Genomic DNA, 18560 nt, shown 5'->3' on the forward strand with positions numbered 1-18560 from the left:
GTTTCATTATCATACAGGGGAAGGGCCCTTCAAAACCCCAATCTTGGTGGATTGAACGTCCACTCCCCGAACTGATAGGATTTCCTTACGATTGTTGTTACCTAATGCAAAACCATCATTAATTAATATCCTAAATGCAGGAATTTCTCCACCTCTGATATGATCACATGCTATAGTCAAATGGAGGTGGAGAAGCACCAAATCAGTTCTCCGATCGTCTAGCAATTCAATCAGGTGAATATAGTGTGACTCTACCAATCTCAGTGCAGGTATATTATAAAACAGATTGAATATATTGATGTGCTTTAGAACAATATAGGGATCGTATTTCTCAAAAATTAATTGCAACAGTAAACATTTTGAGTTAATGGAGGGTACTTGCGCGATTCGGATCTTCAGCCTAGTCCCCTGAATAACAATGGTTTGATCTTTTTCTATTTCTTTATCCAGGAACTGAGGACTTTCTTCTCCTAAGTCGGACATTGATTCCAAATCCTCTGGCTCAGACACATCCACACAAGTTGGTGTATAGTCTGCTAATTCTGCTTCTAAAATCGTATTTGGACGTGGAATTCTTTGTTAAGAGTTTTGGTCCACTTCTGTAAATATGAATTCAGGTGGCGCTTTTAAAGTTTGTTCACAACCACCATTACCCCCCACTTTTATTTAGGGTTTTTCCGTTTCTTTGATTTTTTTCACACCACTCTCCATTGCCGCATCTATATCCTGACTCTTTTGCACAGATTGAATGGAATTTATGCCAGGCCAGATTACCTCCTCGCTGATTTCCTCCATTGGTTATAGTCCATAGGACCTTCCTGGACCCATTCTCATGTAGACCCAAATTATTGCCTTTCTGATTTTCACTTTTTTCACACTGGTTTTTCTTTTGTTTTGTCAATATCATCAGTAATTCAGAGGCAATCTTCTTGATTTCCATGTGGGATTGCATAAATGCTACAGGCCCTGTGGTCTCCTTACTCATATATTGTGTTGTCTAGTTTCGAGGACATTCCTGCTTTGAGACACCAATTTGAGTGCCAATCTCAGCCACAGTTTGATGCCTCAGGATCACAGGGGATATTAGGACTGTTTTATCCTGCTGAACCCAGTTCATGATGGTAGACTCCATTGACGTCAACTTAGTAAGAATATTCGGAAGAAAGTTCATATTGCCTTGGACACGTTTAGTCGGAACTAAAGCTGCTTGCAAAAGCGATAAAATGTTCCCTCCAGGTAAAAACAAATCCACCGGCGTGACTCTCCAGTGGTCACCAGTCTTGCAGTGGACGACAATAGGCCACAAATAGGGTGCACTTTTGCTGCACTTCCATGGTGCTCCGCGCCTCCATGTTTTTATCATGCAGCAACCAGAAAGCAAAAATGAAATGCATGTGAGCAAGAACTGTGCAGTAGATTACACTTTCACTGCATTTCTGTGGTGCTCCACATCTCCAGGGGTGTTGAGATGGTGTCTCCTCCCCTTCCTCTGGCACGAGCTGCAGAGACCAGCAAGAATAAATGAAACAGAGGTGAGTAGGAACTGTGTAGTAGATTCTGTAAGTGGAGCATGCCTCTATTGCAATAGTGCAAGCGTTGCTCCTTTTTAAATAACAGGAGATCCACAGTACATTGGGGTGATGATGCTTTGGACCCGGTCCCGTTATATTGTGGAGTTCCCCAGTGCACATGCTCGTCGCCTGCGCTCTTCATCAAACCGCTTTGTGAGCTGCTTCCACAAATGGGAGTGCAGTTTATGAACCATGCTGATGAGACACATTTGCTGTTGGAACTGAACAGTAATTACGCTACAGACTCAGATAGATAAACTTTCATATATAAGTCGATCCAATACTGCATGTCCACGCACTGGATGCCTAAATCTTTCTAAAATAGAACTTCTCATATTTGGATCAAATTCAGGCCACAGCAAAACTTGATCCAAGCTATTCTAATTTCCTTATTGAGGACTGCAATATTTCTGTTCTAAATCAAGTAAAGACAGGTGTAATATATTTAGAATCCTCTCTTGGTGCGAATGCACATACTAACAACATTGGTAAAAATTCACAGTACCATCTGAGACTTCTTAGATAGATGAAGCCTTTTGTCTTTGATAAAAACTGTGAATCCTTGGCCTGAGCCACTATTTTGCCTAGGATTGACTATTGCAATACCCCGTTGGATGGTGCTAGCAAAGGTAACATTCACAAACTTCAAGTTGTGCAGAACGAGGCAGTTTGCATTGTCAGAAACACCCCTCCCAGAACCCACATATCTGAATCCAGAAAAGAAATGCAAAGCGTTGTATACCGAGCCGGTGCAGTTATTGCAAGTATTGAGAGGTGCGATAAGGGTGCGTGGTGGTCAACTGAGGGCTTTCTTCTCCTAAGTCTGACATTGATTCCAAATCCTCTGGCTCAGGCACATCTGCAAACGTTGGTGTATAGTCTGCTAATTCTGCTTCTAGAATCGTATTTGGATGTGGAATTCTTTCTTAAGAGATTGGGTGCACTTCTGTAAATATGAATTCAGATGGCGCCTTTAGAGTTTGTTCACAACCACCATTACCTCCCACATTTATTTAGGGTTTTCCCGTTTCTTTGATTTTTTTCACACCACTCTCCTTTGCCGCATCTATATCCTGACTCTTTTGCACATATTGAATGGAATTTATGCCAGGCCAGGTTACCTCCTCACTGATTACCTCCATAGGTAAGGGCATAGTCCATAGGACCTTCCTGGACCCATTCTCAAGTAGACGCAAGTTATTGCCTTTCTGATTTTCACTTTTTTCACACTGGTTTTTCTTAATATTATTATTATTATTTATTATTTAGTTCAGATCAGTTGGCTGGCTGTTCTCCAGTGGATGTGGTGGGGCTCTTTATTGTCCTTGTAACTTGATGAATAAAATATTCAATTGCACATCCAGAAGCGTATGATGACTTTATTACATAAAGGCTGCTTGTGGCTGCTATAATACAGTTCAGGATGATTACCCCGGTACATAAATGCATTTACAGTATGGCTCCCCTTCATCTCAAGGAAAGCCTAGTTAAATGTGAGCCAAGGAGAGAACTATGCTCTAGCAACACCAGCCGTCTCTCCTGTCCCAGAGTCTAGCGCGTGAATGGAAATGGCTATTCTTTCACAGCACAGGCAGCTAATACCTGGAACTCTCTACATATGGAGCTACGTCAGGAAAGGAACGAGTTTCAATTTCCGGAAACTCCTGAAAACTCATTTATTTGAATAATTGATTAGATTTGGCTGCTGTCAGCCATCCTCTTATCTTGTGCCCTGTTTTTGTGTCGTGTCTTGTGTGTTTGTTTGCGCCCTGATGCCTGCGGGCTGTGGCACGGCAAAACAACATTTAAAAATCAAATATTGATTCTCTGTGAGAAATGGTAGCATCCCTTTTGCCAGTCTTGGGATCTCCCAGCTGGGGACAGCCTGTGAGCCTGCCTTCAAAGAGCAAAGTTCATACCAAAGGGCTGTCTCACACCAGTGGGCTGCACATCAGAGAGCTTCTGAAGCTGCAGGCTGGGAAAGGGGCACAGTTAGGACAATCCAGGAAGAACCAGTGGATTTGAGGAAGTTTCATCCATTTTATATTTCTGTGGGCTTTTCTCTCCTTGCTGTCCCCCCACTTCATTGGGAACGCAGCCCTCTAGGTATGACATTAGAAGCAAGGGACACGTGTCACAAGAACAGGGATTGAACCCCTTAAAGCAGGCTTCCTTGCCTCCAATCCCATGTGGCATTTTGCCTATAAAAGAAGGGGTCTACCACTTCTTCTTTGCTTCACATTTGGGCCACCTAAGACTTAAGAGCACATTTATTTGGATCTCTATTAGTAGAGTTTATCTTGCCAAAAGCCCTCAGCCATTGAGGTGAAGAAGTAATCCAAGGCAAAGGCAGGCTCTGCTCCCTACCCACCCCCAGTGCACTTTGGAGGTGAATCTTGCTGTGGAACAAGACCTACCACTCTGCTTGGAAATCTTCCTGTGCTGGGAGACCAGAGACAGATAAGGAATGACCTTGTCCTGGAGCCCCTGCAGTGGGTATCAGTGCACCCTGAGAGCCTCAGCATCAAATCAATCAAACCAAAGTCAAATTGTGTTCCCTGCACTCGAACAAACGGGACCCACCAGTCCTGTTTTTGGTACTCACTCATACTTCAAACCACTGCTGTTTTGCATCCACCAAACCGGAACATCACCTATTTCATCTCAAACAACCAGCTTGCTGCTAACTCCCCTTTGAACATTGCAGGGGACCACCATGTTCACAACTTGAAACTGCCGGACCTCGACTCGAACCGCTGCAGCATCTCATCACCTTTCGACCTGAACCAGCGGTTACCAACATCTCGAACTGGCTCAATCTTTGAAGCTACCTTGCTGAGCCATCTGCACTGCATTGCTCAAACAGCACATCGAAAATGCACAAAGTGACTGCTTCGGGCCAACTCGATACCAGCTCACTGCTTGACCTAGTACGACACACCACACCCAAACTGGTTTCGACCCACGTAAAAAGACTCTTGAAGCCTGGTTCGACACCATTGAACTGCCGAGAATTGGAATTGTACTTCAAGTAATCCTGTCCCCCTGGTCTATCTTTTGGTGCCGTAGCAATTGCTTAAGCCACTTTTGCAACCTTTTCCATTAAGATAAGATATCAGGTAATAATGTTGCCATGAAAAAAGTCGTCAGGTTGGTGACTTTAAAAAAGAAATGCATTAATGATACACCCTCCAGGCTATCAAACAGTTTCCCCAAATATTCTAGGACTGGAGGTGATAATATATAATTATACCCCTCCTACAATATTTGGGGAACGAATTTTGGTAGCCAGGAAAAAGTCAGCAGAACCTGACGACTTTTTCACAGCGACCTTATTACACGGATCCGAAGATAATTCCAATTGGAAACAATATTGCATGTCTTGCCAATATTGTCCTCCCTGACAAAATATCCAGAGTGCTTATACATTTCTGCTCTGCATCCTCTGTCGTTTTTTCTTTTTTTATAGGGGTGGGTTTTTGATAGTGTGATTATTAGTTACATACTTGATAAGTTTAATTAAAGTATATATTTGTATTGAATCCTGGTTGATATTCTTTTATTTTGGAATTGTTGGTCGGTTGTTGTTTGGGGAGCCACTGTGTGGGCCACAGAGAATGTGTGGCTCACCTTCACAGCCCTTCTGAGAGAATAGCCTTGCCTCCTCGTGCATTAACACAAAAGGAGAGGAAGGAATATCTCTTGGCTGTGCCTGCTTTGCCTTTAGTATTGGGATCATGGATGGTATAGATGTGTGGGGGCTCAGTATGCTGTTTAGCCACTACCAATCCTTGTACTCCTGCAGGAGTCATTTTGTCACACACTCTTAAAAATATTTAGTCAGAGAACGTATGCTCCCCGTATGCCCTCTAGTTTGGTTTCCAGACAGCATATAATCTGCCAACAGCAATCTGTTCGCAAAATGTTGCCACTTCACGAATGGAAATTGAAGCATTTGTCTTTCGCATGTGGTGACACTCCACATACGCACGCAGAGGTTCCAACAAGGTGACCAAGATAAATTGCCAGGACTACAGCAAGAGCCAAACATGTGCATGTTTGCAGATCACCATAAACACTTTTGTAAACATTGTTTCTTTTATTATTTATTATACCTGCAGTGCCGATTCACGGTAATGCTTTTGCAAAATGCTGTTGGTGCTGGCTGTAAATTACAGGGGATGACAACTTTGTACTATATAACACAACACTAATCATGTATTGTTCTTATTTTGCACAATTTCTGTGGAGGTTATTCACATTACACGCACATTACACATGCTTCCAATCATCCCACCAAAGTTTAACTAGTGGCAGAGGAACCACAGAGATTACACCTCAGACCTATCTCCTGGCCCAAGGCCTTTGCAACTCTTTCTTTCTTTCTTTCTTTCTTTCTTTCTTTCTTTCTTTCTTTCTTTCTTTCTTTCTTTCTTTCTTTCTTTCTTTCTTTCTTTCTTTCTCTTCTTTCTTTCTTTCTTTCTTTCTTTCTTTTTCTTTCTTTCTTTCTTCCTTACTTTCTTTCTTCCCTTCCTTCTTTCTTTCTTTCCTTATTTCCTTCTCACCACTACCAGGAGGGGGAAGTGGAGAGTGAAGTGGAGAGTGGTGAGAAGAAAGAATGAGAAATAAAGAAATAACGAGTGGAGAAAGAAAGAAAGAAAGAAAGAAAGAAAGAAAGAAAGAAAGAAAGAAAGAAAGAAAGAAAAAAGAAAGAAAGAAAGAAAGAAAGAAAGAAAGAAAGAAAGAAAGAAAGAATGAAAGAAAGAAAGAAAGATCGAACGAACAGAGGAGTGCGTGTAGTACAAAATGAGTATGCTGAACAATCACATAGAAAAAGCATTTGAGCCAGTCTGCCATGTTCACACGGTACACACAGTGGGCCTAATTCACCGAAGCATTTTATAATGGCACAATTCCATTGGAAAACGCTCTGCGTGTAGTTTTATGGACACATACTTGAGCATAAATGTTTAACTGACTTACCATCTGCCTTGCTCCCCTCCTCCATCAAGAGCTTTGCGATAGTGAGGTACCCCTTGGCAGAGGCTAAGTGCAGTGGCCTGTCTCCGACCTCTCCGCTGACGTTAACATCTGCGCCAAACTTCAGCAGGAGACGCGTCACCTAGACAGTCCACCAATTGCAGGGGTTTAGCAACATCACATATTTTAAGGCCTTTAAGGACAACGCAGCAGTATCAGTTGCTGTTATAAAGACGGAGGAAGAATAGGTCACCTATAATAACAAGCATTGGCAATCCCAACCGTTTTGGCTTTTCTGTGGGCAGGGAATCAGTGTTTGCCATGCACTGATATTATGGTACTAACCGGCCGTTAAGGGTAGCAGTTGCAAAACTGTGCCAGGAGTTGGGCATATAATAGCAGTGCCTGGCAAATGATTAACCAGTAACTGTATATCGTCAAAAACTGTTGGCTTTGCCAATGTTTGCTTTTTTGTGTTCAATCATTTTTATGTTTGCTTTTAACATGACTTCCGTGAAGAATATACATACTGCTTATAAATCAAGCGGCTGAAAGCACACTTGGTTAAGCCATGTTTATCACACCAGTAGTGCATTCACAGTTCCAATTTAAGCCCTTAATTATCAGACAAATGCTCTGAAATAACACTTGCAGGCACTTCAGCACAACGTTTGATGTTACTGCATGATAAAGCTAGCTCAAAGAGATACGCAAAGGATGTGGTTTGGGTGGGATGGGGCACGAAGTGAGTGTACATAGCTATAGGGATTAACGTGGTAACAGGCAGTAAATGGGTGAGCAAATATCTGTAAATGGGTGGGTAAATAGCCAAGCAACACACAGAATCTGTGTGTCCTTCCTCATATCCCAACTCAATACTACCTGTACTCCAATGCAATCATGTTGGCTCACAGGTGGTGTTTTTCGCTGAATAACTAAAAAGGTGGCCTCTGTGGACACCAGCCAATCGATTAGAATATGATTGCCCATGGAAGACACAATTCTGTAGCAGGTTATATCACCAAATTGGTATAGATACATGACAACAAGATTAAGCACGTGCAAACAGTCAGAAGTCAGAAATTCAAGGGATTGACTCAAAAAACGAAACTTTACTTTAGATGTCTAACGTACACATGAGTAAAATGCAACCAATTCATAAACGGAAACAGAATTGCAAATTATTCAAATAAACCTAAACCTGTCAATCGGCCCTGTGGCAATCACAGGACTGAATTGCAAATGTTTTGTTAATGACCTTTAAATGTTGTGTGTGTGTGTGTGTGTGTGTAGGTAAGTGAATTCGCCAAAGCCCAGTTCCTATCTCTAAATATCACAACAGTTTATTAGGCTGTGCCTTTCTCCCAAAAGGGACTCATGGAAACTAACCCACCCATCCATCCGTTGGCGCGTTAAATAGAGAAGCCACAAGCACCCACTAGAAGTAACTTCAGGCGAAGGAGATGGGGCGTCGAGGACCACACAGATTGCGCATCTGCTTGAAGTCACTGAACCACAGAGGCGAAGCATTTTCAATCATCTGTCGCCTGATGAATAACTCGCCAGAGCGACCCGAGGCATTCCCGTAAAGTGCCAATGAATAGAGAAATCCACCTGGAGGTCACACCTGCCACTCGGAGGAGGTCAAAGCACTGTCCCCTTGGCAATGACACAAAGATGTCGGAAACCGTCTGCATTTCAAAACAGGATGGATGCGGGCTGACTACGACTGCGCGCTGCTCGCCGGGACAATCTTAATCTTAACTGTCTCTGGGAAAAAATGTGTGGTTCACCTGTTCATGGCCGTAGTGGGCTGCAATATGTAGCGGCGTGAAAAAGACGGCATCCTGCACGTTGACGTAGGCTCCATGTTGCAAAAGAATGTCAACTGCCTTAAAATATAAACATGATCATTACAAAGGGGTTGATAAAGACATGTATAAACATTCTGACATGAGTGGATTGTACACAGAGATATGAGGGGTCATTTGGGGCATAGTTCCAACACACAGTTCTTTTGCAAAAACAATATAAACTCAAACGTATCTATGATATAACGAAGCATATAACTTATGGAAAACTGCAAACATCATAGGATGAAATGTGCATATTGCATGAGTAAACAATGACATTTAACAGTGAAATCGTGATATCACATTCCAAAATGTTGCATAATGAATTGACATATGCTAGTGACAATAAAACATTATTTCATATTCTGAGATGTTTATGCTCACTACTGAAAAGAACACGATTTACGCTGAAAAATGTGTACTATATGGTGTTGGGAAATTGGAAAGGTTTGAACTTTGCGCGCCATACCACTGACAGGGGGGGCGTGGACACGTTATCATCGTCATTTCTGTCACTTTCGCAAATTGCTACAAATATTACAATATTTATGGTAAATGGGATAAGTGTTACATTTAGTTTACTTTGTGTTATTTTGTGTAGAGGAGATACATTTGTAGATTTGCATGCACACAGAAACCTAACGATGAAACTTTGTCACACGGAGGGCCGTTCCACACTCAGGTGAAGCAGGCGATCAATATGTGCACGTGGAGTTTAGCTGTATGAATGGTCATGAGAGGAGATCATAAAAGGTATAAAATGCACACTAATTGTGTAAATGTTTGGGGAGTATTTTTCGAAATTAGTAAAAGATATTAATGATATGATGTGTGGTTGCTCTATGTATCGAGGGGTGTTTTCGCAATCATGGCAAAGGCCTGTCAGCAGTCAGGGAACAGGTTTTGTAAACTGGTCAGCGGGGTGGTTGTGGTCAGTTTGCATATGGCTCAAGTGCTGGAGGGCGAAGGGAAGATATTGGGCCTCATTACACGGAAGGCGATAAGGGTTAACGGTCACCGGTAATGGTACCGGTGACCGTTAACCCTTACTGCCTTACTACGAGGTCCCTTTGCGGGTAGGTACTTTAACGCCTGCTGTTTAGCAGGCGTTAAAAACCAACCCGCAAAGGGACCAGGGTGCCAATTACGGTATCGCAATTTGCGGTACCGTAATTAGCACCTTCCCCATTCCCATTATGCCCTATGGGGCAAAAATGGGAATGGGGAAGGGCAATGGGGGAAGGGGGAATTATCGCCCTGCCAACCTTGGAATAGGGCGGTAATTCCCCTTTCCACCAAGGCGGTGCCGGTATTTTACCGGTGTGGACCAAGGTGATAATAGCACCTTGGCCCTCCGCCTACTGTGTAATGAGGCCCATTATCTCTGGTAAAAAGGAGAGTTCATTGTTGTAAGGGATAGGCATTTATGAAACCTGGGGGGTTGTTTGAACAGATGGCTTCACCCAGGATAGTTAGGGAGATCAGTAGTAATACATTTCAGGAGAGCGATTTTGTTGTCAGAGAGTGGGTGGAACTCATGAGAATAGAAAGGGTCAATAGTCATAAAAATTGGACACCGGGCAGGGTTGGGCAATACGGTTAGCAAACATGAATAGGTCAAAGGGAGTCTACGTGTCTTTCTCTCATCTTCATGTGCTTAGGTATTTTTTGGACAGGTCCGTGTGCGTCTGTAATAAGGGGTGTCTTGAAAATGTAAACCATGTAATTATACGTTTTAGGGCATTATGCTATAATGTCTGTGTTCAAAAACTGTGTGGGTTTTCGATTTCTCTGTACAGGGCAGCCAATCATGTTTGGGGTGATGCCTTTGTAACGGTATGTTGGGGAGTGTATTAACTGTTGCAAACTGTATATAATATGTGTTTTTTGTGTGGTTCAGGGAGATCAAGGTTAGTTTGACTGTTAGATGTCATCTAAGCCCCCTCCCAGCCATTGTTATGGACAAAAGGCGCACTTACTAATTTTAGAGGTGGGCCTAATTTGGCTAAAGGGGCGGAGCTAAAGGTCCATGCCTACAATTGCAGATATTGCAATCTATGTAACATTATATAATTTGAGTATGCCCTCCACTGAAATACACTTTCTTACAACTGAAGATAAAGACTACTTTGTACTCATTGGGCCTCATTACAAGTATGCCAGTCTGGAAATAGCGTTGCCGGTATATCCGTACAGGCACCTTATTCCGGACCGGTGTAGTCTGAGTTGTCTTGCCGGTATAACAGGCAACCGCAGAGATATGCAGCACCCGGCAACGCTGTTGCCGGTATCTGCAGTGACACGCAGCAGCCGTGCCAGTGATACCGGCATGGCGTAAGTAAGTTTACATTCAGAGGTGCATGGTAACACAACCACCAGCATGGACACGCCAGTAATAATGTGAAAATTATGCCGTAAACACTGGTATCGCAGACCAGGCATTACACATGACTGCATGGTGCTGCGCAACTCCATGCTGCACCGCTACATAGCATGACACGTTGGCTATCGTACCTGGCTCCTGGGTGAGTCTAACTACAAGGCCATGTAGACTGTTGAATTGGGGGGCAGTAATCAGCACAGCCAAACTGGCTGCACAGTGAGTCTAACTACAAACACATGTGGACAGTTGAATTGGGGGGTAGGGGGGGGGGGGCAGTAATCAGCACAGCCAACCTGGATGCTATGTGAGTCTAACTACAAGGCCATGTGGAGTGTGGAAATAGGCCCAGCATGAGATGCATTACCAGCAGATGTGCACATTGCATGAAACAATCCATCATTATTCGGACTGCAATATTCCGTAACCTTTACCAAACGTCTGTGAAAATGCACAGAGGCTGGATAGACAATCAAAAGGCAAAGGTAGATGAGGAATAAGACCAAGGTACTGTACTACCCGCAACCTGCACATTAACAAACCTCACACATAGAATGGGAAATGACCTTACACAGCGTTGTGAGTGCATGAAATTTGCTAGTTTTTAGGTGTAAATGAAGGTGCAGCACAGTGGTAGCATGTCAAAGCACAAGGCCTTGACAGCCGTGTTCCATGCATGTAAAACATACATTGCGTACACAACTACATGTAATTTTGGCCAGCATAAAACTGAAACCATATGTATCAGAATGCACCACACCATAAATGACTAGCAAAAGGACAGTCAAGTAACAACACAAGTTATGATGCTCAGCCTGAGATTTAAGTCTGCCACACTGAATAATTTAGTGACTACACACATTTCACAGGTACACTGCCTGTTAGTTCCCTTCTCATGTCTCCTTAAGGGACACCTTTAAGTAGAATACGTTCTCACCAGATTGTAAGAAATGGAAATACCTCTACTACCTATAATACATGATCCTAATTTAGCGGGCTTACCCAATTCAGTGTTTATCATACTTGAATGCTCTCACCCACCCTTATTGCTATTATGTCACCCTTAGCTCCTCACACATACAATCGAAAGATATGTGTTCTTGTCAAATGGGTTATGATATTTAAGGATGTCTAGATGAAGGATTGCAAATAGAGACTGCATACCATGAATACCACTAAATCACAAATTCTTGTCATGTAAATGTCAAAGGTACCGTTGTACAGGGACAGTCCACCTTCATTTGTAACACATTAATGGATTTCACATCAATTGGTGTCAGTCGTACAGACCCCGCAGAGACCAAGTTGACTGTAAACGGTCCATGTGAAAGCAACTGCACTACACCCCCACCCATACTCGCATCCTGCCTAAGTTCCGTTGGGGTACACTGAAAAGAAGATATGCTATGTACATTTATTATTGCCTGTGCATGTTAGTCTTCTCAATGGGCACCATACAGCCTGTAGCAACATGAAATGGCAAATAAATTGGCATTTACTCTTTCTCTTGCTCCCGTGCAGGTGATGCCGGGTAGCCCCTGATGCCATGGCTCATGACCCCCATCAGGCAACCTCACAACAGGTATGGACAGGAGTACAACCGTGCCCATGTAAACACTCGCTGCACCATTGAGCAGACGTTTAGTCTGTTGAAGGCCAGGTTCCACTGCCCCAGCAGATCAGGGGGAGCCCTCACGTACTGGCCAGAAAAGGTGGGCAAAACTGAGCTGGTATGTGCCATGTTGCACAAATGTGCATCCGGCGCAATGTCCCCCTGCCCCCTGACATGGACGTGCTGCCACCAGAGGCTGAGCACGAGGATGATGATGATGAGAATAATGCACAGCACCATGATGGCAATGATGGACGTGCCACTCGGCCAGAACTAATTCACCACTACTTTTGAGCAAATATAACAGACACGGGACTGGACATCAAGCACATTGGGCACTGGACATGGTTCACACTGGGCACTGGACACTGTACATGAATAAATGAACTCACACTGAAAGAACAATGTCCAGTCAGGTTTTTTTGCTACACCAGATGTATTGTGACAAGATTAACTATGTACAATTGTGAATGTCCTTACCTACCACTACCATCCTGTCCTACTATCCCCACACTCCCTCCCCAACTATCCCTCCCACACCCCCTCCCCTGCATTGTCTGCCGTTTGAGCTGCACCTCGGAAAGGTATTGCTGCGCCATTGTGTGCATTGCTTGCTGACGTTCCTCCATCCTTGAGAGGTGGCCCACAATGTCACATACGTTATGTAGTGGTGGTTGTTGTATGGGTTGTGGGCCCCTAGGGCCCATGGAACTAAATCCAGCAGCATCCCCATAGCTCTGGTAACTGGGTATGTTCTCCACTCCACCGTCGTCCCCAATGTTGTCCGCTCTACACCTTGTGGAAGGGGAGCAGGTTCTTCCTGATGGTGGGGTGGGTGGGACGCAGGTGACTCCTGCTGGCAGGGGGGCTGGGCCACAGGTTCTTCCTGCCGGCAGGGGAGCTGGGCCGCAGGTGCCTCTTGCTGGCAGGAGGGCTGGCCCACAGGTTCTTATTGCTGGCAGGGGGGCTGGGCCACAGGTTCTTCCTGCCGGCAGGGGAGCTGGGCCGCAGGTGCCTCCTGCTGGCAGGAGGGCTGGCCCACAGGTTCTTATTGCTGGCAGGGGGGCTGGGCCACAGATGCCTCCCGCTGGCAGGGGGGCTGAGACGCAGGTGCCTCCTGCTGGTGAGGGGGCTGGGCCACAGGTGCCTCCTGCTGGTTGCGGAGCTGGACCGCAGGTGCCTCCTGCTGGTGAGGGGGCTGGGCCGCAGGTGCCTCCTGCTGGTGGGGGGGCTGGGCTGCAGGTGCCTCCAGCTAGTGGGGGGCTGGGACGCAGGTGTTGTTGGCCACTCCGGTCTGCTGGAAGATGTGCTGGTATCCTGGTTGGAGGTGGTGGTTGTCCTGTGGCTGGGCCATGCCCTGGTGCCCCTGGATGTGGTTGGCTGTTCACCCTCATTGCCAGACGATGTGACTTTGGGGGATAGTAAGGCAGGGCATCAGTGATGGGTGTGGATCCATCAGACAGACATCAATGCTAGTACTTTCAAATTAATGTGCATTGTCATGGACATGGTGGAGGGCATGGCATGGTGCACACATGCATGTGTCGGTGATGCAGTGTGGGTACATGTGTGGTGTGGGGACATGGTGTGAGCAGTGTCTGTTGCCTGAGGTACTGGTGCTTACTGTTTGGGTGTTAGGGGCATGCCACACAAGCTCTGTGACATGTCTGATTGTGAAACGGATGTGTTTCACATGTAACTGCTGCTTATGGTGGTTGCTGTGTTGATGGTGATTTAGCGGGATGGGACAAAGTGGGTGGGATAAGTGGGCCACATGGGTCATTGATGTGAGCATCTTGTCATATGCTGGTGTTGGAGGAATGTGACAGTGATGTGACTTTGGCCATGTGGTAGCATGGCGGTGACAACAGCAGTAGTGCATGGTATGGGGGATGTGTATCTGATTGCATGCAGATGGAATTAGTGGGGGCATTACAGGGGACCTGTGTGATGTTTGAGTGGTGTATGGGTGGGGGTTGCAGGCAAGAGTAATTTGCATTTGTGCAAGGAGGTTGGTGGTGGGTAGATTTCCAGCACAGCCTCGAGTTCAACATACTTGACATATTGGCCTAGCCATTTTCATTGGGGTTACAAGGTGTGTCATCTCCAACCTTCGCATCTCCGACTCCCTCTATCACCTCCATTTGCATGATACTGCTGCACGTTTCCTCCACTGCCTGTAGTTTAATAGCGGATGGTGAACCCCCTCCTGTGACCATGCCCTGGCCGTGCTGAGCGGCAAGGAGTTTGCGCATACCAAGACGTAAATCGTCCCCCCTTTTTTTACAGTCATGTACTGTATGGTGGGTGTTGTCCCCACCGACGAAATCTTCTGGGCAACCTCTTCCCAGAAAACCTTCTTGCGGGGCTGTGTTTGGAGCCGTAGATTGGTGTAGAACACTTTAGCAGAGTGGCCAACAAGTGTGTCCGCAAGCATGTTCAGTTCAGGTTTACTGAACATAGGCTTGCACTTATGAATGGCAGGTTGTCTTGTAGACATGTCAAACAATATAAGTAGTAGCTCAGGTTTTGCCTCACACTCCTGTGTACTGAGGATTGCAGTGGATTGTGTTTTTATAATGGCTGCCGGTACATTTCCTGTTCCGGCAATGACGTTATTTCTGGTGCCAGTAATACCGGTACCAGTAAAAGAGGGATGCGCGAAGCCAGAATCGGAGTCAGCATTAGAGAGGAGGCCGATATGGGGTGCTTTGGGCCCGTTACAGGCATGCCAGTGCTACCGTTTCCGGCATGCCGGGATGCGCGTGCACGCTGACTCAGAATCAACCGTTGATTCAGGCAGCAGTGCTACATGGACACGGTAGCACAGGCATGCCAGTATTTTTCATTTTTTGCCTGAAAACTCAAAATGAGGCCCATTAAATTCTTTACAGCATATAATTAGTTGAAGTCACATACTGCAGCCAGTAACAAAGTTCATGTTTGTGCTTACTGAAATGCATATAGCGTAGAATGTTAGATTATGTACGGTAATGTTTGTTAAGCCTTAATCCTCGCAAATCACTGCAGTCTTTAATTCATGATGACCTCTGCAACTAAACAGTCATTTACCATAGCGAAAAATAATCCTTCTCTTGCTCTTATTACATGGCTGGAAAAAAAAACATGGTAGGATGACCTCTTGGTTTATGTGAAAGATGGACTGGATGTTGGATGGGAACTGCGGATCAAATCGTAGTACCACTTTATCCCAAAAGAAATTGGAGATATGGGTCCACCCTGAGTAGGGCACAGAGATCTCATTTCAGATCTGTGTCCTGAAATGGCTCAAATGGAGCTAATTGTAGCCGTCACAGTTCCAGTGGTAGATCCATCTGTGTTGCTACATGCCGCTTCTGAGGCTTTTTCATTCTAAACTCTTCAACATCATGCTCACATATGGAAGAATGTCCCCTAAGGGTGTTGATGGCTCCCAGAAGTCCCAAAACACCGGCCACTGTGAATTAAGTTTAACTGTAGTCAGGCACAGCTGAAATCCTTCTTTCAGGAAGTCCACAATACACCATTGATCCTTGATATGGGACCAACATTCTAATCCACACATCAGGCAGAAAAGGTTGTCTAATGGTGCCCATAGGAAGACAACATAGCTAGTCGACAAGACTTCTAGACGGCCTCAGCGCTGAAATTTGCATGCCTAAGTGCGGGATTCCTTGCCATTTTACTTCTATATTGACAGAGGTAGCCCTTTCAGTGTCCATGTTGGTAAGAGACAATAGATAATTTGGGAGGGCTACAATGGGAAGAGAATTGGAGCATCCATTGTCAAATGCCACAGAAGTGTAAACCAAGGAATTCTTGTCCACAACGGGGCTACCAGCCGCACTATTACCCCCTCCATCTGGATTTTCCTGAGAATTCTGGACAATAGTGAAAACTGTGGGAAGGTATACCGCAGCCCTGCTGCGAAAATACCCAAACACACACCCTGTATCCACACCCCGGGACCGGAGAAAGGGATCCATACAATTGTACTTGTTTATTCTACTCTGTAGCTAACAGATCCAGACATTGTTCCACATCATTGTACTAAGGGTTGAAAGATTCTGGGATTGAGAATATAATTTACTAATGGAAGAAAATTGCAACTCAGGCAAACTGCTGTCACATCGTTGTTCCAGGTAGCCATACCAAACTCCGGGAATACAGATGTTTCTCTGCCCAATTTCCAATTTTGATCACAATCTTGAAAAGGGGATTATTACTTGCCCACTCGCCTGTTCTAGCAAGCTATTGGAAACTGGTTGTTTGTCCAAACCAGTACATGGTGCCCACTCATCCATGGAGAGAAGGTCCCCAAGGCCAGCTGTATTGCTTGTAGTTCTCCAATTCAATGACTGGCAAGCCTGAAGTTATGGGCATTTTCACTTTGTGATTCTGCGCCCCACACGCCCAGGTTGCCCCGCAACTCATCCAGCTGGAGCCATTGTGAATATCACTGGGGGCGGAATTTCTGGATTCACTCATTTTCGTCATCCAGCCAACACTGCAATTGATGAGTCAAGGTTAGATTGGTGGGTATCAAGTGGTCGTATCAAGTGGTCCTAATCCCAGCTGGCCAGTGACCATAAGGAATGTAAATGAGCTAATAGGGGATGAATGTGCAACCTGGCCTAGGTTGTGTTCCCAGTGTTTTGCCTTTTTCATACCACTATAAAGTGAATGAAAGTGCCTTTCTCCATGGACTACTAAATGCACATGCGGTTCTCAGTGCTTTGGCCTCTTCCTACACCAGTTAAATAACACAGGGTTCATAATATTTTGGCCTTCTCCTATGCCTACAAAACGTATGCTGGGGTATAATTGCTTTGGCCTTCTCATCCTCCTACAACATGCATGTGGCCTTCTCCTATGCCAGGTAAATGCAGGTGGTATGTCAGTACTTTGCGTTCTTCTATGTCTTCAAAATGCACATGGGTCACTCAATGCATTGGCCTTCTCTTCCACCTTCAAAATGGAGGTGGGGGTTTTCAGTGCTTCATCTAAACCTACTATATTGTCAAGGGTTTCACAGTGATTTGCTCATTCACTCCCCCTAATAAATTAAGTGACGTTCAAAGTGCTTTGACCTTCTCCTACACCTATACAATGCACATGGGGTTTTCATTATTATGGCTCTCTGAACCTATCAAAATATAAGGGGTTTTCAGTGTTTTAGCTTTTTCCAATGCCTAATAAATGTACATTCTCAGTTTTCTAGCTTTTTACACATACTAGTGGGTCCCTGTGCTTTGGTCTTCTCCCAAACCTGGTCAATAGGGGTGGGGTTAAGAACAGAATTCAAGTATCCTAAAGGTAAGGGTACTCTCATCCCCCACGCACTATCAAACTTTAAAAAGTCAGACATTAAGAGGTTTAATAGATATTCAGTAAATTCAGGGTAGAAAAGGCTAGGTTAGTTATATTAAATATATCTAAAATAATTGTTTTTAGAAAAAGAAAGAAACAAACAAATAAGTAATCTATTCTTCAATTCACCCGGCTGTGGTGGTCAGCAAGGCTTGCGCTGTCTCATTACATAATGCAGAGATGCCTGGCGTCCATTATTATAGGTGTTGTAATCTAAAAAAAGAATCATGGTCTCAAATTCTGCTTTACAGAGACTAATTGTGATGTACAATGTATTAAAGTACAGTTGAATCAAGTAAATCAATGCATGTCGAATAACAGTACAATCATTCTTGCGATGAACTAACTCATAATTGAGTTAGTGTAGGTTCAATTTCAAAGAAATGCCCCAAAATTAACATCTTCATTCATTTCTTGTGGGTACAATGAGTCAAGCCTTTCTGTCCAGGCTCATGTTGTGACAGTTTCTTAGACATACTATCCCCCCTCTGGATGGTTGGTGAACTACTTCTAACACTATACATCTTAGTTGTTCTATGGTGTGTCTACTTTCTTTGAAATATCTCGCAAATGGGAATTTTTTATTGTCTGTACAGATGTTGGGTGTATGTGTGTCACAGTGGCATACTAGTGGAGTTGATTTTCCTACCTGATTACGGGTGTCTTATAGTGTCACCCTTTATGTGGTTGTTGCAGTTTTATCAGCCAAGACATAGATATGTGGCAACTTTAGGTTTTATTTCACCTAAATTCACTTGTCTGTTTCTCATGACAGGTTCTCTTTGCTTTGAAGT

The 18560-nt window shown here is 44.4% G+C and overlaps 1 protein-coding gene across 2 annotated transcripts in view; it reads right to left on the reverse strand.

The window, feature by feature from the left end:
• The window catches only part of TNNI3K (TNNI3 interacting kinase), a 3214557-nt gene that overhangs the window by 2569464 nt on the left and 626533 nt on the right, over positions 1-18560 (reverse strand). For both annotated transcript variants that reach the window (XM_069641910.1, XM_069641909.1), the window contains exons 6-7: positions 8345-8443; positions 6555-6693 (exon numbers count right to left, since the gene is read on the reverse strand). In XM_069641910.1, the coding sequence (XP_069498011.1) occupies positions 6555-6693; positions 8345-8443 (238 nt within the window). The remainder of the gene's footprint in view (positions 1-6554; positions 6694-8344; positions 8444-18560) is intronic.

This window comes from Ambystoma mexicanum, chromosome 1q (assembly GCF_040938575.1).
Source record: "Ambystoma mexicanum isolate Mex_15411 chromosome 1q, UKY_AmexF1_1, whole genome shotgun sequence".
Classification (NCBI taxonomy): Eukaryota; Metazoa; Chordata; class Amphibia; order Caudata; family Ambystomatidae; genus Ambystoma; species Ambystoma mexicanum.